This window comes from Lynx rufus, unplaced genomic scaffold, assembly GCF_022079265.1.
Source record: "Lynx rufus isolate CCGP_SWC_20201006 ecotype Redwood Valley unplaced genomic scaffold, mLynRuf1.p SCAF_6, whole genome shotgun sequence".
Classification (NCBI taxonomy): domain Eukaryota; kingdom Metazoa; phylum Chordata; class Mammalia; order Carnivora; family Felidae; genus Lynx; species Lynx rufus.
The window spans coordinates 104,814,996-104,840,149 of NW_025814878.1; the positions used below are offsets into that span (position 1 = coordinate 104,814,996).

The window sequence follows — 25,154 nt, forward strand, 5'->3', positions numbered from 1 at the left end:
CCCCGCGCCGCGGCCGAACCGAGTGCGGCGGAGATAGGAAGGGAACGTGGGAGCAAGTCCCGGGGCGGGCGGGGGGGAGGGGGGTTGAGGTGGGGGGCGGAGACTGCTCGCTGCCCGGAACCGGCCCCCGCGTCCCCTTCGTGCCCGAGGCCATCTCTCGACGCTGTCCCCATCCCCACGGAGTCCTCCTTGCGGACTGCGTTCCCTGCCCGGGCCCCTCCAGCGCCTGACCTCGCTCGGCGCTGCCCATCCTTCGCTTCCTTCCCACAGAGCCCACTCCCGGGCTCCTGTCTCCAGTCTCCTCGCCTGCTCAGTCTTCCCCGCCTCCGCCCTCCTGCTGCCCCCACCTCCTTCTGTCCGGACGCCCCTCTTCCCCCTCGGCTCCTATCACTCAGAACCGGAATCCAGGTCCGGCCGCCTCCCAGCCTGTGCCGTCCCACAGGTGTCCGCAAGTCCGGCCGTCCATCCGTCCGTCCTCCTGGGGCCGGCGCTGACCATGCCCAGCGGCTGCCGCTGCCTACATCTCGTGTGCCTGTTGTGCATCCTGGGGGCACCCGTTCAGCCTGCCCGAGGTGAGCGCGCCCCCGGACTCAGGTCGCGGCCCTGCCCGGCCATCCCTCGCTTGCGCGTTGACCTCTGCCGGCCAGAGACGGCACTGCAGCCGCTCGACCCGCGGGGTTGGCGAGACCCAGGTAGTCCCGCTGCAATTCGAGGAGTCTCTGTTCTGCCTGAGCCCAAAGGGGAGCTCCCCAGTTACTGAGACCCCTCGTCCTCCAAGCCCCGCATCTCAGGGAGACGAACCCTAACCCGGTCTCACCCGTCCTACGTCAATCTCTTGCAGCCGATGACTGCAGCTCCCACTGTGACTTGGCCCACGGCTGCTGCGCGCCTGACGGCTCCTGCAGGTAGCTCTCTCGAACACGTGCTCCCAAACCCCCTTGTTCCCCGTTTCCCAGCAGGTCCACACCCACAACCAGGTCAAGCCCCATGGCAGAATGTCTAGGGGCTTAGAATCCTAATGTTCACTCCCTATTCCCTCATGGCCACAGGACAGACTAGTCAGTCTCTCCTTTACCCCCAGTTCTCCTCTGCTTTGCCTCTCTTAATGCTGCTTCTCGCTTATGCCTCCCCACTTTTTTACCCTCCCAAGGCTGACCCAAGCATTCTGAAATGTTCCTCCTCAAGATACCAGGAGGAAGACCTGAAGCTTGAGAGAGTTTGGAGATTGGGGCCCATGAGGAAAGGGGGGAGATAATGATACAAAGAGAATGGGTTTAGTCTGAGAAAAGCTGCGGAAGGGTTGCTGTGGAGAAGCACTCAGGAAAGAGGATCTTTCTTGATGCATTTGAGTAATTGACTCACTGGAGTGGGGGATGGGCAAAGTCTGTAGTAGGAGAAAAGTGCACATAAGGAAATGAGCTGACAGAGCAAGGGGCCGGAGGGGCTGGCAGTGTTTGGGACACTCTGAAATAGTTCAGACATTTGTCCTGAAATTAGGGTGGGAGGATAGTCCTGATGACCTTTAAAGGTCACTCTTTTTGAACCATTTCTGAGCACCTCAGACATGCTAGGAATGGCACTGGGACTATTTACAAATATCTTAATTTCTTCCTCAACCCATCCCTGCCAAGCATATCTCCAGTTTACAGATGAGAACACTGAGGCCCAAAAAGGTTAGACAAAGTGCAGAACGAGGACTTGCATGCTGGCGTCTGATGGTCTGATTCCATATGTATGTCCTCTGACCCTGTAGAACCCTATACCTACCTGGGATAGGCCAGCTTTCCCTTTAGGGGCTCTCATAGGTCCGGTTTTCTAGAAGATCTGGTCCTCCCTCATCCATTTCCTCAGATTCCCCTACCCAGAGCCCTGCTCCTGTGCTTCTCCCCATCAGGTGTGACCCAGGCTGGGAGGGGCTGCACTGTGAGCGCTGTGTGAGGATGCCTGGCTGCCAGCACGGTACCTGCCACCAGCCCTGGCAGTGCATCTGTCACAGTGGCTGGGCGGGCAAATTCTGTGACAAAGGTAGGGGAGTAGAGAGGTTAGTTGTTGGGCTGGGGACCCTGTGTGTTTTAGGAAAAAATCCATCCAGATTTAATACCTATTGTGTCTGGCTCAAACCCTCAAATACATGGTATTTTATCATTTTAGACTTTATACCTGTTGCCTAAATTGGGCCTCAACATAATCCTGTGAGGTGAGCCAGGCAGCTGCTGAAAATATACTCACATTTTACAAATGAGGAAACTGAGGCCCATGGATGAGATACAACTTGCCCCATCACTTTGAGACAGGTTGACAGTGCTAGCGCTAGGAGCCTCCAGAGTCCGATTCAGTGTTGTTTCCCCACACCGCACCATACAAGCTCTGGGTGGGTTTATAGTGCAAGTCATGCCCACAGAGTTTTGGGTGGGGCCTGGGCAGGTCTGGGTGCCAGATGAGGGGCTATCCCAGAGCCTTCCCGGTCTCTCTCCAGACGAGCACATCTGTACCACGCAGACCCCCTGCCGGAATGGAGGCCAGTGTGTCTATGATGGGGGCGGCGAGTACCACTGTGTGTGCCCACCAGGCTTCCATGGGCATGACTGTGAGCGCAAGGCTGGACCCTGTGAACAGGCAGGGTGAGTACTGGCCTGGGGGTGAGTGGGAGGTTAAGGGACAGTCTGGTGACAGAGAAGAAGCAGGACTGTAGAGAGAGTGGTGGTGAAGTATTAGGGCTGAGAAGTCCCACATGGGGGCACCTGAGGATAAAACCCCAGCCTGCCAAAGTGTCCCCAGTTCAGTTTCTCAACTTTTCGGGTACCATCAGAACCATTTCCCCAACAACAAAAACCTGTAGCGCTGGAGGTGTAACTCATCAATGTGTGACTGCTCTGGTGGGAAAGGTGGGTGTGGGGAGGTTGAGGACGTAGGACTTTATCTCGGGAAAGCTGGCACACAGCCCCTAAAGATGTTGCACACAGCAGCCTTGTGCCTCACTGTGAATGAAGAAATGGGGCTGCAGGGCTGGACTTGTCCTCATTTCTGCCTCAGGCCTGAGAGCTTATGAGGATAATAATAGCACACTTGCCTTGAGCCTGGCCTTTGTTTGACATTGGATTATCTCATTTAACTCTCACAGTTTGGGAAGCTGGGTACTATTCTCATTTTCTAAAAAAGATTTTAAGTAATCTCTGCGCCCAATGTGGCACTTGAACTCACAACCCCAAGATCAAGAGCTGCATGTTCTACCACCTGAGCCAGCCAGAAGCCCCTTATTCTCATTTTTAGAATGAGGCGTTCAAGGCTCGGAGACAGTGGCTCAAGGGGACATAGCTAGAAAGGGGGTAGAAGGGTGGCGGTGGTCAGGATGCTGACCTGGGCTACCCTGCAGGTGCCAAGTTGGCATCAGTGGCGTCTTTCACCCCCACTGCAGCTCTCCATGCCGGAACGGTGGGCAGTGCCAGGACGACCAGGGCTTTGCCCTCAACTTCACCTGCCGCTGTTTGGCTGGCTTCGTGGGTGCCCGCTGTGAGGTCAATGTAGACGACTGTCTGATGAGGCCTTGTGCCAATGGCGCCACCTGCCTGGACGGCATAAACCGCTTCTCCTGCCTCTGCCCTGAGGGCTTTGCTGGACGTTTCTGCACCATCAACCTGGATGACTGTGCCAGCCGCCCATGCCAGAGAGGGGCCCGCTGTCGGGACCGTGTCCATGACTTTGACTGTCTCTGCCCCAGTGGCTATGGCGGCAAGACTTGTGAGCTCATCTTACCAGTCCCAGATCCTGCCACCACAGTGGACATACCCCTGGGGCCCACCTCAGCTGTGGCGGTACCTGCCACGGGGCCTGTCCCCTACAGTGTGGGGGCAGGTCTGCTGCGCATCTCAGTGAAGGAGGTGGTGCGGAGGCAAGAGGCTGGGCTAGGTGCAGCCAGCCTGGTGGCCGTGGTGGTATTTGGGGCCCTCACTGCTGCTCTGGTCCTGTCCACAATGTTGCTGACCCTGAGGGCCTGGCGCCGGGGTGTCTGCCCCCCTGGACCCTGCTGCTTCCCTGCCCCACACTATGCTCCAGCACGCCAGGATCAAGAGTGTCAGGTTAGCATGCTGCCAGCAGGGCTCTCCCTGTCTCCTGACTTGCCCCCTGAGCCTGGAAAGACCACAGCACTGTGATGGAGGTGGGGGCTTTCCGGCCCCCACCTTCACCTCCTTGGCTTCTCAGACTGGAGTAGCCCTTTCTCGCCACCCCTCTCCTGGGGTACACACACTGAGGGACCTCAGCCTCACACCAGAAATATTATTTTTTTAATACATAGACTGTAAGATGGAAATTTTATCAAATAAAACTCTGAAAGTGCATGTGGGCTCCTTTGCCAGAAAAACCTGCCTGGAATCCCAGCTGTAAGATGGCCAGAGCAGAGGCCTGGCTCTGGGGAAGCCTCAGGACTATGTTCCCCAAGAAAGCACAGTTTCCAAAGGAGAACCCAGGGTCCCCTTTTCCCCTCTGGGAAATGAGGGAGAGGTAGAGCCACAAAGGAGAACGTAAGCAAGGTGCAAGCTAGCACCTCTGTACCTGCTCAGAATAAGAGTGTGGGACGGGGGTCAGGCTCAGGGCCCTCAGGGAGAGGAGCGGGATCCCTGGTGGCTGCTCTGTAGCAGCTGCTGGAACAGTGAGTGGGGCTGGCTGCGCAGGGCGGCAGGGGAGTCCAGCTCCACGACCCTCCCCGCTTGTAGCACCAGCACCCGGTCAGAGTTCAGGATCGTGTTGAGCCTGTACGGGAGAAGGTGGTCAGTGGGGAGTGGAGGACAAGGCCCTAAAGAAGAAAGCTGAGCTGCTTGTCCCTCCTGTCGTCCCCTGGACAGCACAGGTCTGCCCCACAGGCGTTAGCTCCTGGCTGGAGATACCCTTGGACAATGTGTTACTATATAAAGGGCCTGGAGAACGAGGAGCTGAGATTCACGAGGGATTGGAATCTCCAGAGCCCTGAGCCCTGGGGTCCCTGAAAGGAAGGGAGGCTCTGGGTTCATGTCACCATAGTCCCTGATTAGATTCTCACTCTGGATGCGGGCACACCTGTGGGCAATGGTCAGCACTGTCTTGTCGGCAAAGCGTTTGCAGATGGTCTGCTGGAGCAGTTGGTCTGTCTTCTGGTCCACACTTGCCGTGGCCTCATCAATACACAGGATCTGGAACATGTGGAGAGGGTTGGGGAGGAAAGGGAGGAAGAGGCTTAGCCTTGGCTCCGACCTAAGCACCATCCCTCCTGGCCAGGCCCAGCCCAGCCCAGCCTACAGATCCCCCACCTCGAGCTCTAAAAGGAAAGCTGTCTTAGTCTCTCAAAACCTCTCCCCAGCTCACTTCCTCACCCTGACTGTCCCCTCCCTTCTTCTGGGCCCTCTTAATTATCTCCTCCTATTGTCTTACCTTGGCATCCGTGAGGAGAGCCCTGGCCAGACACAGCAACTGCCTCTGCCCCAGGGATAAGCTCCGGCCTCCCTCACCCAGCTCACCATCCAAACCACCTGCAAGGCACAGCATCCTCACTCCCAGGTCCCGGGCCTCATCCTGCTCCCTCCTTGCTCCTTCCTGCCACCACAGGGTAGGACCTAGTACTCACCGATGGACATGATCACCTCACTCAGGTGGCACTGCTCCAGGGCCTGCCACAGGGCCCTATCCTCATGCAGGCCCTGGGGGTCCAGGTTTTCCCGAACAGTCCCACTGAACAAAAAGGGTTCCTGGGGGATGACAGCCAGCTGGGATCTGGGGGATAAGGTGGGGACAGGACTTGGAGTCCTGACTAGAGATGTGGCCACTTCTGTTCCTAGCACAGGATTTTAGCTAGCCCTTCTGGGAAAGTTTGGGGCAAGACCCGAACATAACTCCCACTCTGGTCCCGAGTTGGCCAGCCACATACTTAGATCTGTGCCAGTACCAAGAGGAATATCAAAGACATCCAAGGCCTTGACTCTATCCTTAAGGAACTTACATCTCACTGAGGTACAAGACACGGAGAGCAGGAGTGAGATAAACTGTGTGGGCCTGACTCCAGCAGCCACTGGGGCAGCAGTGGCAAGGAATAACCAGAGTGTGAATGGGTAGGGGACACTTCAAGGTTGGAGGTGGGCCTGGAATTGGGTCCTGAGGAGCTATATGGTGGAGCTATAAGGCCACCACAGGTAAGAGAAAACAGGAAGAGGGGTGCCTGGGTGGCTCAGTTGGTTAAGTGTCTGACTTCAGCTCAGGTCATGATCTTGCGGTTCATGGGTTCAAGCCCCATGTTGGGCTCTGTGCTGACAGCTCAGAGCCTAGAGCCTGCTTTGGGTTCTGTGTCTCCCTCTCTCTCAGAAATAATAAACATTTTTAAAAAAATTTAAAAAAAAATAAAAAAGAAGACAGGAAGAGCAGAGCCAGGCCTTGGGATCAGTATTGGACTTTAGAAGACAGAGCTGCCCTACCTCGTGCATACCATGAAACCCAGCAAAAATGATACTAGGTAAACCTGGAGGTTGGGGGTAAGGAGATGATTAGCCCCAGAAGAGGCCACTTGTGGCTAGGGGCAACTGGTCCAGGTCTCAAGCTGCCCCAAGCACCGCCTGCTGAGCATCAGAGCTGAGGGCATCAGTATGGGGCACTGCCCTTGGTAGGCTCGGGTTCAGGAGGCACAGGCTGGTGGGTCTCAACCAGAGGCTATGTGCTGGGAAATAGAAGGTGAAGCTGGAAAGGTGGGCCTGGGTCAGACTGCAGACCTTGAGGCCACAGCTATGAGTCTGGACCTGATCACCGGGAGCTCACCATCCTCACCTCCTTGTCTTATGCTCCATCCCGCCCCTGATTGGCCCTGGCCGCCCCGAATTGATATATAGCCTTCCTAGCTGGACCTTCCTCCAAGTGCCAGTAGTCTGGTTCCCTTCTTCTCTCTCCCCCAGACCTGAGCTCGGCCAGCTCCAGCTGGCTGGTGTCCACACCGTCCAGCAGCACTCGCCCCGAACTAGGTTCCAGCAGCCGGAAGAGCACCAACAACAGGGAAGACTTGCCAGAGCCCGTGCGGCCCACGATGCCCAGCTTCTCTCCAGGCTGCACGCGGAAGGTCACCCCATCCAAGGCATTCGGCAGCCCTGGCCGGTACACCAACACCACATCCTGGAACTCCACGCTCCCCTGGGTCAGCCAGCCAATGCCTAGCTGGTGGGTCCGTGGGTGGGAGAGAGAGGGAGACAGGTGTGGTGGAAGAAATCAGGAGGAGGAGGGGCAATGGAGAGTGGAGAGAAGAATAAAGAGAAAGGGTTGGTGTGAGAGGACAGGGCGCATGCCACAGAGACGGGGCCCTATCGATGGGCACAAAGATGAGGGAAGCTGTGAAGAATGGGGGATCACATGGGGACGTGAGAGGAGCTGAGAAAGATAGTGAGGAGTGAAAGGTAAGGAAGTGGGGGAGAGATGGGGCATGTCAGGAGGGTAGGAGGGTCCTCCAGGGTTCCAGTGCCCAGGCCTGGGGCAGGGGTGCAGGCCTACCCGTGGCAGCTGGCCCTGGGGCTCTTGGGGTAGGTCACAGGAGTACTCCTCCAGTCGCTCGACGCTCACCAGCATGGTTTCTGTCTGCGTGAAGCTGCTCACCAGGCCGGAGAGCAGGCCCGTCAGGGAAAGTGCGTAAGATAGTGACAGGCCCACCAGTCCTAGGGGAGAGGAGCACAAGCCACTAACGGATGCCTGCACACGGGGGTGCATGTGGAGCAGGGGTGGGGCAGAACGGGAGAACTTCAAACCATGGACTGTGGGCATGTAAAGGAAGCCAGCAGAGAAGCAGAAAGACACCAAGACCTAGATAGGAACCACAGGAGGCTGGCCACAAGGGAGCACAATGGGCCTGGAGAGGCTGCAAGGGAAGACCATGGAAGACGGGCCTGACAGAGTGCTGGGGATGGGGAAGAGCAGGAAAGGGGTGAAGATTAGAAGACTCAGTTCTAGTCCCAGACCCACCACCACCTGGGCGAGTTTCTCCCTAGGACTTAGTTTCCTCAACTCTACAATGCAGGCAATGAGAATCACAACACTCCTCCCAGGACCCCTGGGTGGGAGGTGAAATGTTGGTGGGTGACACCATTGGTTGGTGGGTGAAATGAGTGAGGGGACAACATGCTTCTGAGGTGAGAGTGAAGTTTCTGAGGGGAGAGGTGGCACCTGGGTTGGCGAGGCCCTGCTGGTGCTGCACCAGGGCAATGCCCGCGATGGCACTGACCACTGTGGCCCCCATGAGCTGCAGCCGAATGTCCAGCCACTGCATTGCGGCGCTGGCAGCAAACTGGCACCTCTGGTTTAGCTCCAGGAGTCTCTGGTTCTCCTCTTCAAACCTGGTGAAGGCCAGGAGGGAAGCAAGGCCACTCCATTGTTGCACTGACCCATCCAGACTTCTTCCCCGAAACACGTCTTTCTTGGAGCTGATCTACACACCCACGGGCCTCTCCTCAGGGGTATAGAGGGGCCAGGGTTTGGCCTCACTATCCCTTTATTCTGTTTCCTTGGTCTTTCCCCTAGGGCACCGCACCCACGTGCCCTTCTTCTCAGGGGTCCTTCTCCCCTCCTTCGGCACCTCATCCGTCCCCCACTCCCCGTGGCTGGGAGAGGCAGACTTCATACACCTGTGAGTGGCCCCGGTGGCCCGGAGCACTGCGAGGCCAGCCAAGGTGTCGGCCAGGTGGGTGTAGAGGGGAGACAGCGTGAGGCTGCTCAGGCGCCGCAGCTCCCGGGACGAGGCCCTGTAGTGGCGCTGCACGCGGTAGTAGATGATGCTCAAAGGTGGCAGCAGCAGTAGCAGCCAGGGCAGGCCGGAGCCCAGCACAGCCAGGAGGCCCAGCAGGCCTACTGCGTTGGCCAGCAGGATGTTGAGCATGAAGGGAAGGCTGTCATCTGCACAGGCCACGTCGGAGGAGAAGCGATTTAGGACCCGGCCCGCGGGTGTGGACTCGAAGAAAGTCACTGGCGCCTGGGAGAGGGGGTGTGGTTGCACAAAGGCAGGGCCTGGCAGAAGAGGGGTTGGGAACAGCACTGGGGGATGGTGGGGTGGGGACAAAGGCCCAAAGTACAGAATAGGAAAATGTTCCCAGAGTTTGGGGGCAGAGAGGAGGGGCATGTGGAGCTTGGAGGGAGACTACCCCAGGGTGGGAAAGATACTATCCCATCCCTCTGGCCAGTGGCGACCCTAACAGGCCGTGCTGGCCATTCCTCTACCTCCATGCAAGACATACCTACTCCCCTTTCAAGGGCAGGGAGCCAGTCTCTCGCTAGAAGACGGGCACTTCAGGCCAGTGAGTGAGATTGTTAGATGTCAGGAGGAACATCCTGATTACCCGTGGGTGGACAGAGTGATAAGGACAGCAAAGTCAGTATTATCTCATGGCTAAGCATTCGGATTCCAGCCCTGCCAGTTACTAGATGTAACTGGGAGACTCCAGGCAAGGAGCTTAATCTCTTAAAGGCCCCTGTTTCTCATCTCAGAAACAGGGATAATAACAGAATGGTAGCTCCCAAAGCTGCTGGTAGGATTGAAAGCCACATACAGCAGTCAGGTGCTTAGCACAGCCTGCCTGGCCTAGAGTAAGTGCTCAGCAACCACCAGCTGTTTAGATGGCTACTGTGAGGGACTGTCTCAAAGACAGCCCATCCCTTTCCTCACCTTCTCCATCCCCCCAACTCTCTGCCTTTACTTGGGGAACAATCCTCTTAGGGCAGGGGACTAGGGCAAAGGACTTTCAGAAGCACCTCCTAAAGCCAGTTTATAAGAAAGGAATTCTATCACAGCCTGAAGATGCCCTGCTCCTGGAGGAGAGGCAGAACAGTGGGCAGCTACTCCCTGACAGGCAACAGGAAGACCTATGTAGTACCCGGTTCACGGCCTGGCTCTTCACAGAACTAGGTTTGCCCAGGTCACTTCACTCTCAGAACCTCAGTTTCCTCACCTGCAAAATGGGGATAACAGTACCTACTTCACAGGGTTATTATGAGACCCAGGTAACAGACATGAAAGGGCTTTATAACAAGAACAACATCATTAACAATAATTACTAATTGAGTAGTATGCGTCAGGCACTATTCTAAGCACTTTCCATGTACTAATTTAATCCTCGTAAGTCTACAGGGTCAGCAACAGACTAGATATACACATAGCAACAGGGATCAATCTTAGAAACAGTCCTAAATAAAAACTGTAAGAAATGGATCATCATTTATAAAAATGCTGGCACACAAAACATACGCATTTGCAAAAAGACAAACACAAAGATATATACTGGGGCGCCTGGGTGGCTTAGTCGGTTAAGCATCCAATTCTCGACTCTTGATAGCAGCTCAGGTCATTATCTCTGGGTTTGTGAGATCCAGCCCCACATTGGGCTCTGTGCTGACAGCTTGGAGCCTGCTTGGGATTCTCTCTTGCTGTCTCTATCCCTCCCCCATGCACGTGCTCTCTCTCTCGCTCTCTCTCTCTCTCTCAAAACCAATAAACATTTAAAAAATTTTTTTCAAATCCCACAAAGACACATACTAACTAACCACACTTAGAATGGTTGCTTATCAAGGAAAGGACAGAAATGGAAATAGGGTATGCAGATAACAGGGAGCAGATAAAAAAAATTAAAAAAGGATCTTTCATGATCTAAGGGGTGTCCTATGTTCCATGAATAACTCAGGCCTCTGCACTTGAAGTCCAGAACAGAAGTGACTCTGAGAAAGATTCTCTTCTCCCCATTTTACAGATGAGAAAGCTATAGGCTTAAGTAACTGGGTCTGAACCTAGGTAGATGCTCTCCAGGTGTAGAAGGCTCTCCAGGCCTTCTGAGTCAAGTGCTGTACCCTCCTGTGAGGGCTATCTTTTTCTGAGGACTAGGAGGTAGGATGGGGCCCCAATGGAGCCTAGATACTGAGAGGGCTCCCTCATGCCACCTCCACCCTCCCATCCCCTCACCATAAGGACTCGACGAAGCAGGCGGTGATGCAGGGTGGCGGCCGCTCGGATGGTGCCCGCTGCAAAGAGCACTGCCCGGAGAAGGGTGCAGAGGGAGTTGACGCCGGCAATGGTCGCATATACGGTGAGGTAGAAACGGATGTCTGAAGAGCCATTGGGGGCAGCTTTCGGCAGTGGGGACACTGAGGTGCTGGGTGGTGAGGAGGGGGCTGTGGGTAACCAAAAGTAGGGCCCCCCAGGGGTCCCTTCCCCTCCCCCATGCCAGCTCTCCCCACCAGAAGACACACCCCTGGAACACCAGCCCCCTACCTCTCAAGCCCTGCCTGGCAACACCTCAGGGAGACTGCCAGGCTTGCTCTAGCCCCAGCCACTCACTAGAGGCTTCCTGGGGAGAAGAGGAGCAGCTGGGCAGAGAGAAGCCCCGTGGATCCCGGGCTGCTGGGGGCTGGTGCCTCCTGGGAGCTATTCTTGTCTGCCTTCAGCTGAGAGATCCAGTGGGAGAGCCACCAGTCAGCAGCATTCCTTGTGGCTGGGTGAGAATTGGGAGGGAAAATCTGTAAGTGAGACCCATTCTTTTGTTCCCTTCAAACACCCCCTTCCTCTGCCCTGGACTCTGGTTTCTACTCTTCTTCACCCCCCTGGCCCTCCTCACCTTGCAACTATCCCATGTCCTCCTCAGTGTGCCTATCACCCTTTAGCTCTGAGGAGTGCATGATCTGGCATTTGCAGAGTCGGGGCTAGTTGGGGTGTGGGGGGGTGTGGTACAAATCAGAAGATGGCCTCAGAGTATACCCCTCCCGCCCTTGGGACTCTCTCAGCTGCTGCCCCTGCCTGGTGAGTCTCAGGGCTTTGTAAGTATCCGGACAAAGAGATGGCTGTGATGGGGACCTTGGCTGTGCTGGGATGAGGGGCTCTGGGGTTCATTCCAACCTTGCATGAGCAGCAACGAGAGGAGGATAGCTAGGGCCAGGCCCTGGCCCACGGCCCTCCAGTATGCTTGGTACACGTGGAAGGCCACAGCACCCTCCTTCTTGCTTTCTTCCTGCAGCAGGCGGCCACATGTGTTCCTCTCCACTTCCAGCCCCGCCTTTGTTTTCTCCAGGTTCTGACCAGACTGTGCTGTGGCTGGGAGGATCAGAGAGGTGGGGGGTGGGGATGGGGGGTTATGTCTGCAGGACAACAGTTAAACCTCAGGGTTGCAGATGGGCAGGGGAGCTTTGAGGAAAATGTAGCTCTACAGTATGGTGGTGACAGGCAAGCTCTTTCCTCACCCCTGAGCCATACCTGAGTCAGACTCTTGTCCATCCTCAACCCAGGCTTTGGGGACAGCCTGCACCAATGGCAAGATCTCAGAGGGAGGCCCTGGAAGGCAGCAGGGAGATCAGCATGGGGCTGTCCTGGGTATGTACTCTGCCCTTCTCAATGCACCTGCCAATTCACTTCCCGTTCTCTTTGGACCCCTTCCCTGACCCTCCCTAGCAGGGCCCTGCCCTGGACCCCCAGACTCTGAGCAGGACCCTCAAGTCCATCTCTCTGTGTCTGCAGTCCAAGCAGCACAGACAGAAAATGTTCACCCCCAGAAGGACAGTCCTAGCCACCCATGAGCACTCTTCCAGAGTCACCTCTCCTAACTACAGAGCTTTTTCCTCATGTCACATGAAATTTTAAAAACTCTGGTGGAGCCTCATTTCCTCCTGTTTCTCTCCTAGTGAACTTGCAGACGGTCATGACCTGCTGGATAATAATCCATCAGAGGTGGGGTTTTTGTTGATTTTTGTTTGTTTGTATTTTTAATAAAAAGACTATTCTAAACCTGATTGCTTTCTCTTCTCAAAGGACAAGAGTGTTCTCAGAGATCCTGGGCCTCTGTGTTCCCAAAGCACCCAGTAACACAGCCCAAGACCCAAATCCACTGGCATTGCACCAGCGTGCTCCTTTCTCTCTTTCTCTCTTGCCTCACACCAGTTCTGTGAAGGCAGGACAGGGTCTTTCATGAGACAGAAGGATGACAGGGGCCCAGGCCACACACGGAGGAGGTGGCAGAGTCTACATGTAACAGTCCACCTGCCCCTGTTACACCTGGACAGACGGCTCTCTTCCTTGGGTGGGCTCCCACCCTTGTGGCCCACATTACCGGCTTGTACGAGGCGCCCGGCCTCCATCAGCAGCACCACGTCCGCCCTCTCCAGGTACTCGATGCGGTGGGTGCACAGCAGCCTCGTGGTGTGGCTCAGCACTCCCAGGATGCACCGATGCAGCAGGTGGTTGGCCACATCTGTATCCACAGCAGCCAGAGGGTCATCGAGGAGATAGAGGTCCTTTTCCTAGGGAGAGGTAGGGGCACAATGGGCACCAAGTCCAGGTCCTCTGGTTAGAACCCAGACCTCTCCTAGGACACAATCTTGAGGTAGAGAAGACAATTGAGAGGAACTCTAGGGGTTACCCTTAGAGCATAAGAGAAGGAGGTAAGAGCTGAGGGTGAACTTCCCTCCAGTCAAGCAAGGCCTGTGCTCAGTTTTGCTGGGTCCCAGCAATTCAAATTACACAATGCTTTTTAAAGGGCCTTTAATTCTGCCTTCGATCTGCAAAAGGGGGATGGGGTGGCCAAGGGCCCAACACCTCAGGAACATTAAGTAAGGAGGAAAGAAACCAGATGCTAATGAAAATATCTCCACCCCCCCCTCCCTCCAAGGCTGCAGACTCCCCTATCTTTAATTTACCTGGTAGACAGCACGAGCAAGGGCAATCCGGGCCCGCTGTCCCCCGCTGAGGGTCACACCCTTCTCCCCCACCTCTGTCTGGTCCCCAGCAGGCAGGATCTGACAGAAAAGGCCCCCCAGCACTGGTCAGTGGGCTCCCCAATACCTTCTACTCCATCTCTTTGCAGGGAAGAGGTAGAGGGGGTCAAGAGAGCCAGGGAGTTTGAGGAGACTTGAATTTGGGGTGAGCAAGCCACAGGGGATAACCCATAATTCCAATAATCCAATCCCCACGACCTCATGAAGTTGGTATTTTTTGTCTCTCACAGATGAGACCAAAGTTCAGAGTAACTACCTTGCCCAAGGTTGTTCCACAGCTCGTATGTAGTAGGACATGAATATAGATTTTTAACCACCCTGTCCCACTCACTACCTTGCCTTTTTAACAGGCAAGGATGATGATGGGCAAAATCAGTGTGATAGCTTTCATAGGTTTTTCCAGAAGGAATGAGAAGGAATGTACCCCAAGTCTTCCTGTGGCCTCAGGAGTGGTCTCCTTAGCTAAGGGGTACGCATACCAGAGGAAGCACCTGTGGTCTACCAGACAGCTTTTCCTTCTGAGGGAACAGCTTTGTAATTCATCTTTTTTCTTAGTGCCTAGAACAGTTCCCAGTACCCAGCAGACATCTGAGAAATGCTTGATGTAGAAACAAATGATATGAGGCACCTAGGTGGCTTAGTGCGTTAAGCATCTGCCTTTTGATCTCAGCTCGGGTCACCATATTATGGTTCATGAGATTGAGCCCCGAGTCAGGCTCTGTGCTGAAAATGTAGAGGCTGCTTGGAATTCTCTCTCACCCTCTCTCTCTGTCCCTCCCCTCCCTCAAAATAAATAAATGAACTAAAAAAACAAAAGGGAAAAAGAAATAAATGATACATGGGCATAGGATACCCCATGGTCAATGTTAAAGGTCCTCTTTTCCAGGGAAGTTCCACATTTACCTGGACAGGGTAGTGGTGATAATAGTCCTACAGGGAACATGGGATTGAGTGGGAAAGTCACAGGAGAAATCTGGAATCTCATCCCTCTAAATTTAGTACATAGGATATAGGGGATCTAATGGACTTGCCCGGAGTAACCTTGACTCTCTTAAGCCTCTCTCTAAGTGGGAGGTGGGGGAGCCTCTTGAATCAGAACCAAACCTATGTAGGGCGAAGCCTGAGAGGGAACCCTCCCCTAGCCTCAGAGGCCTCAGGGTTCCCTTAGTGGCTGTGTGGAACACCCCATCACTACCACGGCTCTGGGTCCTACACGGAAGGGGGAACCACGCAGCTGGACACTCTGGGAGGACCAAACCTAACAGCCAGTTTTTGGTTAATGGTGCTTGAGTAAAAGCAACCCCTTCCCAGAGAAGCAAGTCTCTGACTTGAGGTATCAGGGGCATGGGGGAGCAGGTAGCCAGGAGGTTTCAGGGCCAGGCACTCACACTGAGGTCATCACTGAGGGCGCAGGCCTCTAGCACTTTCTGGTACAGCTGGGCATCAAATGTCTTCCCAAAGAGAATGTTGTCCCGGATGGTGGCAAACTGGATCCACGGTTCCTGGGTCGCCAGGCCAAAGCCTTTGGACAGCCCCCACACTGCCACCCGTCCATGCAGCCTGCATAGAGCAGGGCCAGCAGCATGGGGAGCCAGCTCCCACTGGGTCCCTCCATACCCAGCCCCTGCCCCCCAGAAGCTTCTTTAGACTACCATCAGTCTAGAAGTCTCTAGACTTCTACATCAGGTCCCCCTTCATGTCACATGGGTCTCTGAATTGGCAGCCACTGAGGTTGAGGCGTCCTAATGAGGCTGGGGGAGGGGGGTCATTCTGGTCTGGGAAGGGAAGAAATTGCTCTTTGGGTACAGCCAAGCAGCTGTCAGATCTGGATGTGCTCAGAAGCTCAGAGGAGAGCATGGCCACCACCCTGCACTCACTGGTTCTCATGACAAAAGCCCTTCTTTCATACTTCTGCTCCTCTCTGGATCCCTCCCTGCATAACCACATTTTCTGAAATAGCGGCTGACGCAGGATGTTTCCATTTATTTCTTCACTCACTATTATACCACTTGCAACACTTTGGTGTGATGATTATAACTCACTTTCTTGACTGCCTTTCCCTTTCCAGACTGAAAACTCTCCCAAGAAAGGGACAATGTCTTGTTCTTGGCATCTCTGGACCCTAAAATGGTGTCCACCACATGGCAGGGGCTAGGCAAGTGTCTGCTGAAGGTCAAAGCTGAGGACAGCGGGACACTAGAGGTTGCTCACCTGTGGAGCTCCCCAGCAATGGCGGCCAGCAATGAGCTCTTCCCACAGCCCACCTTCCCCACGATGCCCACCAAAGCACCCTGCAAGGAAGCCAGACAGTAAGCATCAGGTCTCCCTCCTGAGGCCCTGGGCTGCCAAACATTCCACAGAGGGTTCTCTCTGGGCCCCCACTAGTCTGTAAGGAAAGAATGTTCCAGCCCTCAGGCTGAGCTATGCCTCAGAGACACTGTGCAGCACCTAGAGAAGTACAGTGCTTTACTCCCCACTCAGAGGAGCGATCAGTTTCACTGTCTGTGTGAAGGGCCTCTGGAGAGAAGCCAGAGAGTGTGCTAGAGAGAATGGGAGGAAATCTGCCCAGAATTTCCAAGGAAAGGTCAGGGTAGGGAGCCCAGAAGGAGAGGGGAGGGGAGGGACTCCAGGCTTTGGGGCCTGGATGCTGGGCTAACTATGTCCACCTGTGGCTAGACTTCTGCTATCTCAGAGTAAAAGGCAGTACTTTGCACAGATGCCCATTTCTGTGATTTACAGTTTCAAATTTTCTGTTCTCCCTTCATTTTTTAGTGGTAACATACATTCATGGGGCTGTCTCCCTGCACAAAAAGGAAAAAAAAAATCCCTTTTTTAAAGAAAGAAGTAGAGCTCTCAGAAGCTCTATAATGCCCCCAATCTGTCAGCCAGTATTGACCCGTCTCTGAGTGGCCACCAGACCAAGCTGAGACCCTCCCCTGGGAATTCTCCCTCTTTCTGGCTTAGCCTGTAAGTGGGAGGGCTGTCTGCAGTCACATCTTCTGCTCAGTGGAGAGCAAGTCCACTGAGAGAAGCAGGAGGCAGATGAGAGAAGTAGACAGAAGGAAAGTTCTAGGAGTTGAGTCCTGGTTCTGGGTTGCTGCTGAGATCCAGCTGCATGCATGCCCTTGGATTCTGCAATTCATCTTTATATCCTCATTATAAATTCCTGTTTGCTTAAGCTAGCTCCTGTTTCTATGACTTATATCCAAAAAGCCCCAACCGACACATTAGTAAAATTCCTTTGAAAAATTCCAGCCTTGTCTTGCCTGAACTAAGAAAAACAAAATATATAGCCCATGCCAGAAATGTGAGCCAAATGTGGTAGAGACTAGAGAATGCTGGGTTGAGCTGTGGGGCAAAGGGTTGGATAGGGGTCAGAAAAGAGTGAAAACTCAGAAGCTGGGTAAACAGAAGTCACTGTCCTGCCAGGAATATTCTTTCAAGTGTTTGTCTGAGGGTGTATGCTATGGTGTGAGTCACAAGGTGTGATTCCTTTTCACCAGCCTAAATAGAGGATTATCTACCCTCTTTGCAAAATCCTTCTCAGAAGAGACTCCTGGGCCTCTCCCCTGGTCCCAGCCTGGGGCAGATGCTGAATAAGCTCTGGGGTCTGTTCTCAACTTGCTGGCCTCTGAGGGACAATGGAGAGACAGACATACTTGTTGGCCTGCACTAGGAGGATATACCTGTCTAAAGACCAGGGAGAGAGTGGACAACTCTGAGAAAGCTGTGTTAATGGGAGGGTGGTCAGAGATAAGTGTAGACCTGCTCACCACAGCCCCTCCAGTCTTTCCCTCAGTGATTAGAGACGTAGGCCACCTAGCTATGACTGGCACCATCCTTGCTTATCTGTCACTGAGTCCGCATCTCTCTCATTCATCTGGGGACTCCCCTAGGTTGTCTAACCAACAAACCTTCTTCACTTCGAGGTGACTGATGAAGGTCTCCTGGCTCGTTCCAACTGGGTCCCAGGAGAACAGGGCTTCATGCAGCTCCAACACCGTAGATGGCGCTGTGGGGGGATCTAAACAGGGAAAAAGGCACTCAACTTGGGATTCTAATGCACAATCTACCTACTTGGGGAGGGTAAACCAGGAGTGTGTCATTGGCTTGCTTGTCTTGTATCTGCCTGCCCAGTGCTAATTCAGCCTACCTTGGTCTGAGGATTCTCCCCCAGGAAATGGCCACTTGCTCTGCCTGGGTTCTGCTGCCTCTGGCTCTTCTTGCCAGCACCTATGTACAGCATCCTCGGGGCTACAGTTCCCTCCTCACCCTGTGCCAGGTTCTTCCCTTTAGCTTCCCATTACCTGAGCTATAGTAGGCTTGGGGGTTCTGGTTGGGAAGGTCAAGGAAACGCTGAATCCGGTCCAAGGACACTTTGGCCTCCAGGAGGCCATTAATCACCCAAGGGAAGCTGTTGAGGGGAAGAATGAGCATGCGCACCAGTGCCAATGCCGTGAACACCTAAGTAGGATAGAAAGGGGATGAAGCATCACCTGAAGCCCAGGAGCTATCTGAAGGTCTGCTCTATGGGTGGCCTTGTGGATAGGTGTGTGGAGGGAAGAACAGGGCAGCAGCAGCAGAACTGAGGGGTTGGCTGGAAAATCCTTGGGTCAGAGATGGCAAAGGTAGTCACTTCAGAATCCTAGAAATCCCAGATGTTCCTCCAGGGATCCAGGTTGCACCTCAATAAGCACAGAGGCCTGGTGCATTCTGAGACCCTCTCAGAATTTCTAAGGACAGACATCATCTGGCCCTGGCCAGAGCCAGCACTACATCATGGACCTTTTTTGCCCAAGGCTATCAGAATGGGGATCAGGGGACCTAACATGGAGACTGGGCCTGAAGTCAGAGAAGAAGGAAGAGAGGGAAAAAAAAGGAATGCCTTCACAGAGGAGAAAGGGTTATAGATCTGAGACCCCAGAAACTTCAGAGAATTCCCGCTTGGTTAGGAAAGGGTAAGGCAGCCAGGGATCCTCCTTCCCAGTAGTCCCGAGGGTCTGAGCCCACCTCCCAACTCCATCACAGCCTCTGGCTGCTGCCTCTCTCCACGCTTTGCTACAGCCATCCCCTCCTCTCCTGGCCCTCACCTTGGTGGCAGTGAGCTGGTGCCCCATGAGAACATAGGTGATGAAGATGACGATGGAGATGACAACCGGCAGGGCAGCCCACAGGTACACACAGGCTGCATCCAGGTATTTGATGACCCTGAGTCGCCCCAGTTCTCTAGCTCGACAGGCCTCTACTCGGGCCCCTAGGGCCTGCTCCCACCTGAAGAACTTGATGACTCGAATGCCACTCAGCAGCTCTGTCATGAGCTAGGGATAGAGACCAGAGGGCAGTGTGAAGTGGAAATACTGCTCATGTGTGTCCATTCTCCTCTACCCAGTCTTCCCCAAGCTCCTAACAGAGGAGGCCAAGTACTCCAAGCTCCCAGATACTCTGTACTTCCTACCCTGGTTTTCTTCCCACCTCAGCCCTAACTTGAAACCCTGCCTTCAAATCCCTTTCAGCCCCGAGTTGCTTCCCCTGCCAGTCTTTTACTTCTCCTCCATGTGTGCTCCAGCAGGGAACAAGTCAGAGCTGGAATCCCCCCCACCTTCCTAGGAGATGAAGTGATAGAAACTATAGGGGTGTTACCACACTGGGGTAAAAGCACTCCTTCCATGAGATGAGGGACTAAGACTACTTCCCAAAGCCAGAAGAAGATGGTTTCAGGAGCTAGTCACCAGTATGGCCCATGGCTAGAGTATACAGGTGTAAGAGGCCACAACAAAACCCAGGGTCAGACAGGCCAACGAGCCCAGGCAAGATGGGCAAGGGCCAGATAAACTATTTGGATCCCAACACTCACACATCCCCAGCCTGCAAGCCAGGTTGGCACTGGGAGTCTTCCCAGATGGTGCTGGGGATCTAGTCTGTAGCTGTCATGGGTAGGGGAAGAGGCCCTGGGCCATAACCAACTATGAGAGTCCTCCTCCCTGTTAGCACTCTGAGCTACTCCCAGAAGAGGCTGATAACTATGCTGTGTGGAGCTCCAGGCCTGCCATCCCTCAGTCACTGCAGAACCCAGAATTGACTTAGCCAGACCCTCCTCACCTAGCGTTGGTCTAGACCGAAGACTGACCTACTCCCTCCCCCACAACCCACCCCTTAGAGGTAGCTGAGGTTCTCCCAGGCCTCTGTACTATGGCTACGGGATGGTCTGTGCCCTTAGATGAGGAGGCAGGAGGCTCGGGTCCTAGCACTAATACTAAAAACCCATTTGGTCCAGACAGGCTACTTCCTACCTCCTAGGATTGCTGTATAAGCTAATACTATAGTATTACTAATGGGCCCTGTTCATTTAGTGCTTACTTTGTGACTTGCCCTGTACCCAGTGTTACCTAATACAATTATGGTCATTTCTTAGATGAGGAAACAGAGGCCCAAAGAGGTTAAGTGACTTGTCTGGGATGATGAAACTAGTAAGTGGTAGAGTTGGGATTTGAACCCATGTCTGTCTTTCTCTAGTCTGAGCTCTTAACTTCTAGCTCTTAGCAGTCTGAGATCTTAACACCCTCAGGCACTGTGCATGGGAGGACCTGGGGACCAGGATGCTGGGCGGGGTCTCCGGATTGCTGAGGGACCCCAAGTAGCCCCTCACCTTAACCCGCGCATCCTTGTGCTGTAGCATCTCCTGGTTGCTGGCCATGATGCGGGTGGCAATCACTTTGTTGACAGGGACCAGTAGCAGTGCCACGATCAGACCACCCACGAAGGCCACACCCACCTGGTGGTGCAGCAGGTAGAGGGTGATGGCCAGCTGCAGGGGCAGGCCCCAGGCCTCATGGAAGCTCCCAGCAAAGTTGAGTAGCCGCTCAGAGTCGGTACCTAGCAGGTTCAGGGCCTCCCCAGCAGGAGGGCGTCTGGGCCCCAGCTGTAAAGCCTTTCGGTACAGAATATTCAGCACAGCCCCCCGTGCCTGAAGTGTCACCTTCCGTATCTCGTACCCATACTGATTCTGCAGCACAGCACCCAGGACAGCCCCACCAGCTAGTGCCAGGGCATAGAGCAGGCCATTGCTTAGTGGCTCCTGCCCCTCCTCTAGGAAGCCCACCAGTAGGGAAAGCAGCAAGGGCCCCGAGAATCCCAGCATGGTCCCCACCAGTTTTAGCAGTCCAAGTGCCAGGTAGCGCTGCCCAAAGGCCCCATACAGGGCCCTCCACAGCTGGGCCCCTTCCTGCCAGCATGCTTGGAAGACTCGAGCCAGGTAGGTGGGGTGCAGCCTGTGTGGAAGGCGGCAAGTGTCCTGGGGCTGCCGTAGCTCTCCACGGGCCCCTCGGGACAGCAAGGGTGTCAGCCAGGCATAGGAAAAGCGTGACAGCCAACTCTCCCCATCTTCAGCTATCTCAGGTTCCTGTTCCTGGGACAGGAGGGGCTCCTGGGCCCAGGGCTCCCGTGGCCCCCCGGGGACTGCCCAGCCCAGTCCATAGGCCAAGAGTGCAGCCAGCTGCAGGATGAGAAGGCATAGGCGGGATAGGGGTCCTGGGAGAAGTGGAGGCAGAAGTGTGTCTCGTTGGCAATGCCATAACAGGGTGAGCACTAGGGCTGGGGCTGGCAGGAAGGCAGCCAGAGCCAAGGCCAAGGGTCCCCGGGAGTGGCCATGAGGGGAATGAACCAACACCCACAAGGCCAGGCAGTGGCTGGTCCAGGCCACAGCTGCCACGCCCCCTGCCAGCACTTCCAGCCCTATTGGCCCTGGGCCTGCCCCTGGTGGCAAAGCAACTGGAAGGAGGTCTAGCAGTGGAAAGACGGAGAGCAGGAAGGAAGCTGCAAGTCGGAGCCGCCAGCCAGGACTGCAGTGCAGGATGTAATCTGGATTCCTAGAGACAAGGGGGCAAAAGAAAAGGAGGCACATAATGGCCGACTGAGACCCAGACATTAAATAATAACTCACTTACCTAGAGGTAGTCAGTTCCCTTTCCTGCCTTGTACACCTTATTTCTATCCCATTTTACTCTGAAATTCAGGGCTTTTCCTCCAGGAAGTCTCCCTGTCACAACCTAACCCATTTTCCAATCTACCCATATAATTTCTGACCATTATTTTGCCACAGAAACTAACAATTTTTAGTTAACGTTGTGTGGAACATGAAGACTAATTAGAAAAAAGAAAAAAAAATCCCAGGAGCACCTGGCTGTCTCAGTCAGAAGAGCATGCAACTCTTGATCTTGGGGTTGTGAGTTTGAGACCCATGTAGGGTACAGAGATTACTTAAATGAAAATAAAAAGGTTTTAAAATCCTAAATTTTCACACAGATAACAACTAAGGAATGAGTATTTATTTTTATAAAATTATCTACCTAAAATAACCCTTAAATTCACCTGAAGCACTATTAGATGAACTTATATATGGCTTCTACACTCTTATACTATAGCCTAAATTTTATGAAGCCTCAGAATATTCTACTCTTTGTCTTTCCAGTGGTTGTAGAAGGTGGTATAGATTGTATTCCGTGACTCCATTTGCTGAAGAAAAACCTCTTTTTAGTTTTGTCTCTATCTTCTTGGCATGCAAAAAACAGTTTTAGCGAACAAAAGGGGGATCTGTCTACACTGAAAACCAAGTACAGGATAACACACCTGTAGCAGTGAATATTAGAAGGCCTTAAAGGTTCACACAGTGAGGTTAAATCTATTATTCCCTTTGTTAGCAAGGCTGGATTACTGAAAAAGTTTAACTGTAGATTAGCATGCTTTGGATTGCCTCTAAAAAGTCCAGCTAACCACAGCTATGTGGAGTGCTTTTTATCGGAATATAAGTCAACCTTTAAGAATTTTATTTTCTAAGATGTGGGGACAGAACATTGGGCCCTTGGAGGTCCCAAGCTGGCCATCAGCCAGTCTTATGACCTTGGGCAAGTCTCCTTCTCTCTCTGCATCTCATTTTCTTCATTTCTACAGTGAGCAGTAAGGAGTCTGGACTCAAAGCCCTCTAATGTCTTTTCTTGTCTGAGATTCTGGATCTCTCTAAACCTTTTCAGCAATGTACAAAATGTCTGGTAAGTGAAATGAGATAACCATGGTTTCTATTGATTATATGATGGTCTTTCTTGTCTGCTCCTTAGACTGTGAGTTCCCAAAAAACTGTGTTTAATAGATACACCTCTGAGCAGGCTTTGGATGTCTGCTAACTGACTAACCCTCTCTAGACTTCTGTCTCATTCTGTGTAAAATACAAATCAAGAGTCCCCCCCTAGACCAAGCAGATCCCAAGTTTCTCCTCCTGAAGGGAGAGATTCATAAGTCCTGACTGATCTTGGATAGGGACACATTCCCTCTATCAGACTAGGGACTCTCAACGGCAGACTAGATTTCTCTCCTGCCTTGTCAGTAGCCAGAGTAACAGTAACTTTAGACATATCTAGTCATACAGGAAATAAATACAAAATCAAAGTGGGTTTGGCACTTGTACCTTAGAGACCCAAACCCAGAAAGACTAAAGTTTTGATTTTGCTCTTCTCTTCCACTAACTGCTTCCTCTCCAGTTGGTTACATATGCCTCTCTTAGTCTAGGAACACAGTTTTCTTTTTTATTAAAAAAAAATTTTTTTTAAGTTCACTTATTTTTCAGAGACAGAGACAGTGTGAGCAGGGGAGGAGCGGGGGAGGGGGGAGAGAAAGAGAGAAAGAGAGAGAGAGAGAGAGAGAGAGAGAGAATCCCAAGCAGGCTCTGCACTGTCAGCACAAAGCCCGATGTAGGACTTCACCTCAATAACCATGAAAACATGACCCGAGCCGAAATCGAGTGGGAGGTTTAACTGACTGAGCCACCCAGGAGCCCCAAGGAACACAGTTTTCATACATGGAAGTGGTGGTGATAAACTGATCCTACAACTTCAACACAAGTTATCCTTTCCGTCTAAAAACATTGTTCACTCAATTATGCCTCCAATTCATGGCATTGGGTTTGTGCATCTAAAAATCTACAGAAGTGATGCTTTCTACCAAGCATCTGGCCTTTAAAAATGTACCAGGCACGGCGCTATATGCTTAAAAGCATTATCTGATTTAACCTCCCAATAATGCTATAAGGCCCAGAGAAGACCGGTAACTTGACCCAAAAGAGCCACACTGCTGCAAAGTGCTAATGCCCAGATCCTATTCTATTTTTGCCCGACTCCGGAGACCTCACTATTCTGGTTAAACTGCCTCGGATATGCGGGTTTCAGGTGAGGTCTGCAGGCACACACGGACAGATGTCTTGCACCTGTTTCTACCCACCTCGGGGTGCCCCAGTGGCAGGCACTCAGCACGGCGAGGAGCGCGTGGGGCAGGGCGCTGAGCACCAGCTGGGTGAAGCAGTGGCCCGTGGTGTCCCCCTCCCACACCGGGAGCGGCTGCAACACGCTGGTCTCGCACAGCTGGGCCAGGAGCCGCTCCATGGAGGCTTCACCTGTGGAGAAAGCCGAGGTGGAGGGAGGAAAGGTTCCTCCCAGACAGAGGGGAATCCGTGTTCCCAACGGCGAAGTCCAGGCAGGGAGCCGACACCCTGGGAGACGGAGTGGGGGCGCTAACCAAGAAGCCGGAGTGGTGTCAGAGGGCTCTGACAGCCGGGTCTGCCAGCCTCTAACCCCGCCCCCGAACCGGGACCTCCCCTCGCTTTGGCGCGGAGGCCAGACCCCGCCCATTCTCGCGTTACCTCAAAGGGAAATAGTCTGGCTCCCGGAGCGGGCGGATTTCTGGGCTGGTTACATACCCGACCTTGCTTTTCCCCCTCTCTTGTGTCTCTGCCCCCAGAGATCCGGAACTTCTGACCTGGAGAAGCTACTTGCCACCGGATTCCAAGATCCCGAGCACTGGTGAATGCAAAAGAGTCTGCTGCTGGGTTAGGGTGCTAGCCTGGCTCGCTTGGCACCCCCTATAGGCGGGATGACCTCTCTGGCACCGTTTGCCCCGCCCATTTGCCAGGCTTTTGCGCGCGTGCGCACTTCTCTCTGCCGCCGAAAGTCTCATTGAGCCGGCGTGCTGGCGCGGCAGTCCCACCCTGCCGCGGGTTTACGCTACCTTATTTGCATAGGAACTGATGTCAGCTCTACTGCGACGTCATTTATTCACGCTCAGGTAGAGTACTAGCTCCCATCTGTCTCCTGTTTACTAGCAGGCACGTGCATTGCACTAATTCTTAAAGCTTACAGAACTGAGAAGCCCAACGTGCGAGGTACACGGACGTATAATGCCACTTAGGGACTCTTAGGCCATTTACTTCTTTACTCCAAGGCTGCATAACCTTGAGGAAGTTACTGACCTCTTTGAACTTAAGAGTTTTTTTGTTTTGTTTTTTTATTTATTTTTGCCTGTACAAAGTGGGCAACAATACCAATGCCAAGGTACTGCTGAGAGAGTTGAATAAAGTGTTTAGGGCAAGTGCCTTG

General features: G+C 53.5%; 2 protein-coding genes across 8 annotated transcripts; one reads left to right on the forward strand and one right to left on the reverse strand.

The window, feature by feature from the left end:
* The first annotated feature begins 470 nt into the window (after positions 1-470).
* Positions 471-4,151, forward strand: DLK2 (delta like non-canonical Notch ligand 2). Of its 3 annotated transcripts, none has more exons than XM_047103190.1 (5): positions 471-572; positions 842-905; positions 1,895-2,025; positions 2,477-2,621; positions 3,416-4,151. In XM_047103190.1, exons 1-5 carry the CDS (start codon positions 497-499, stop codon positions 4,149-4,151), a joined length of 1,152 nt encoding a protein of 383 aa, XP_046959146.1. In that variant the 5' UTR covers positions 471-496. The 3 variants fall into 3 exon arrangements, with proteins under 3 accessions (XP_046959146.1, XP_046959143.1, XP_046959145.1); XM_047103187.1 differs by having other exon boundaries at positions 497-572; positions 1,895-2,007; XM_047103189.1 differs by having other exon boundaries at positions 497-572; positions 1,895-2,007; positions 2,570-2,621.
* Positions 4,152-4,261: 110 nt separating this feature from the next.
* Positions 4,262-24,658, reverse strand: ABCC10 (ATP binding cassette subfamily C member 10). 5 transcript variants are annotated; one of them, XM_047102501.1, is made up of 22 exons: positions 24,479-24,655; positions 24,004-24,175; positions 20,384-21,602; positions 18,828-19,055; positions 18,045-18,201; positions 17,652-17,761; positions 15,949-16,028; positions 15,126-15,297; positions 13,660-13,758; positions 13,074-13,263; positions 12,224-12,301; positions 11,870-12,064; positions 11,315-11,468; positions 10,940-11,129; positions 8,619-8,962; positions 8,161-8,330; positions 7,495-7,655; positions 6,911-7,164; positions 5,597-5,742; positions 5,404-5,501; positions 5,053-5,165; positions 4,262-4,749 (listed from the first exon to the last, which is right to left on the reverse strand). In XM_047102501.1, exons 2-22 carry the CDS (start codon positions 24,162-24,164, stop codon positions 4,596-4,598), a joined length of 4,473 nt encoding a protein of 1,490 aa, XP_046958457.1. In that variant the 5' UTR covers positions 24,165-24,175; positions 24,479-24,655; the 3' UTR covers positions 4,262-4,595. The 5 variants fall into 5 exon arrangements, with proteins under 5 accessions (XP_046958457.1, XP_046958456.1, XP_046958455.1 ...); XM_047102500.1 differs by having other exon boundaries at positions 24,422-24,655; XM_047102499.1 differs by having other exon boundaries at positions 24,004-24,655.
* Positions 24,659-25,154: the final 496 nt, after the last annotated feature.

Coding starts and splice junctions, on each gene's coding strand:
- DLK2 (XM_047103190.1), top strand. CDS start 497: ATGCCCAGCGGCTGCCGCTGCCTACATCTCGTGTGCCTGTTGTGCATC. Junction 573..841: donor ACCCGTTCAGCCTGCCCGAG/GTGAGCGCGCCC, acceptor AATCTCTTGCAG/CCGATGACTGCAGCTCCCAC. Junction 2,026..2,476: donor GGGCAAATTCTGTGACAAAG/GTAGGGGAGTAG, acceptor GTCTCTCTCCAG/ACGAGCACATCTGTACCACG.
- ABCC10 (XM_047102499.1), bottom strand. CDS start 24,410: ATGGGCGGGGTCTGGCCTCCGCGCCAAAGCGAGGGGAGGTCCCGGTTC. Junction 19,056..20,383: donor ACAAGGATGCGCGGGTTAAG/GTGAGGGGCTAC, acceptor CTCTATCCCTAG/CTCATGACAGAGCTGCTGAG. Junction 12,065..12,223: donor TGGACAAGAGTCTGACTCAG/GTATGGCTCAGG, acceptor TGATCCTCCCAG/CCACAGCACAGTCTGGTCAG.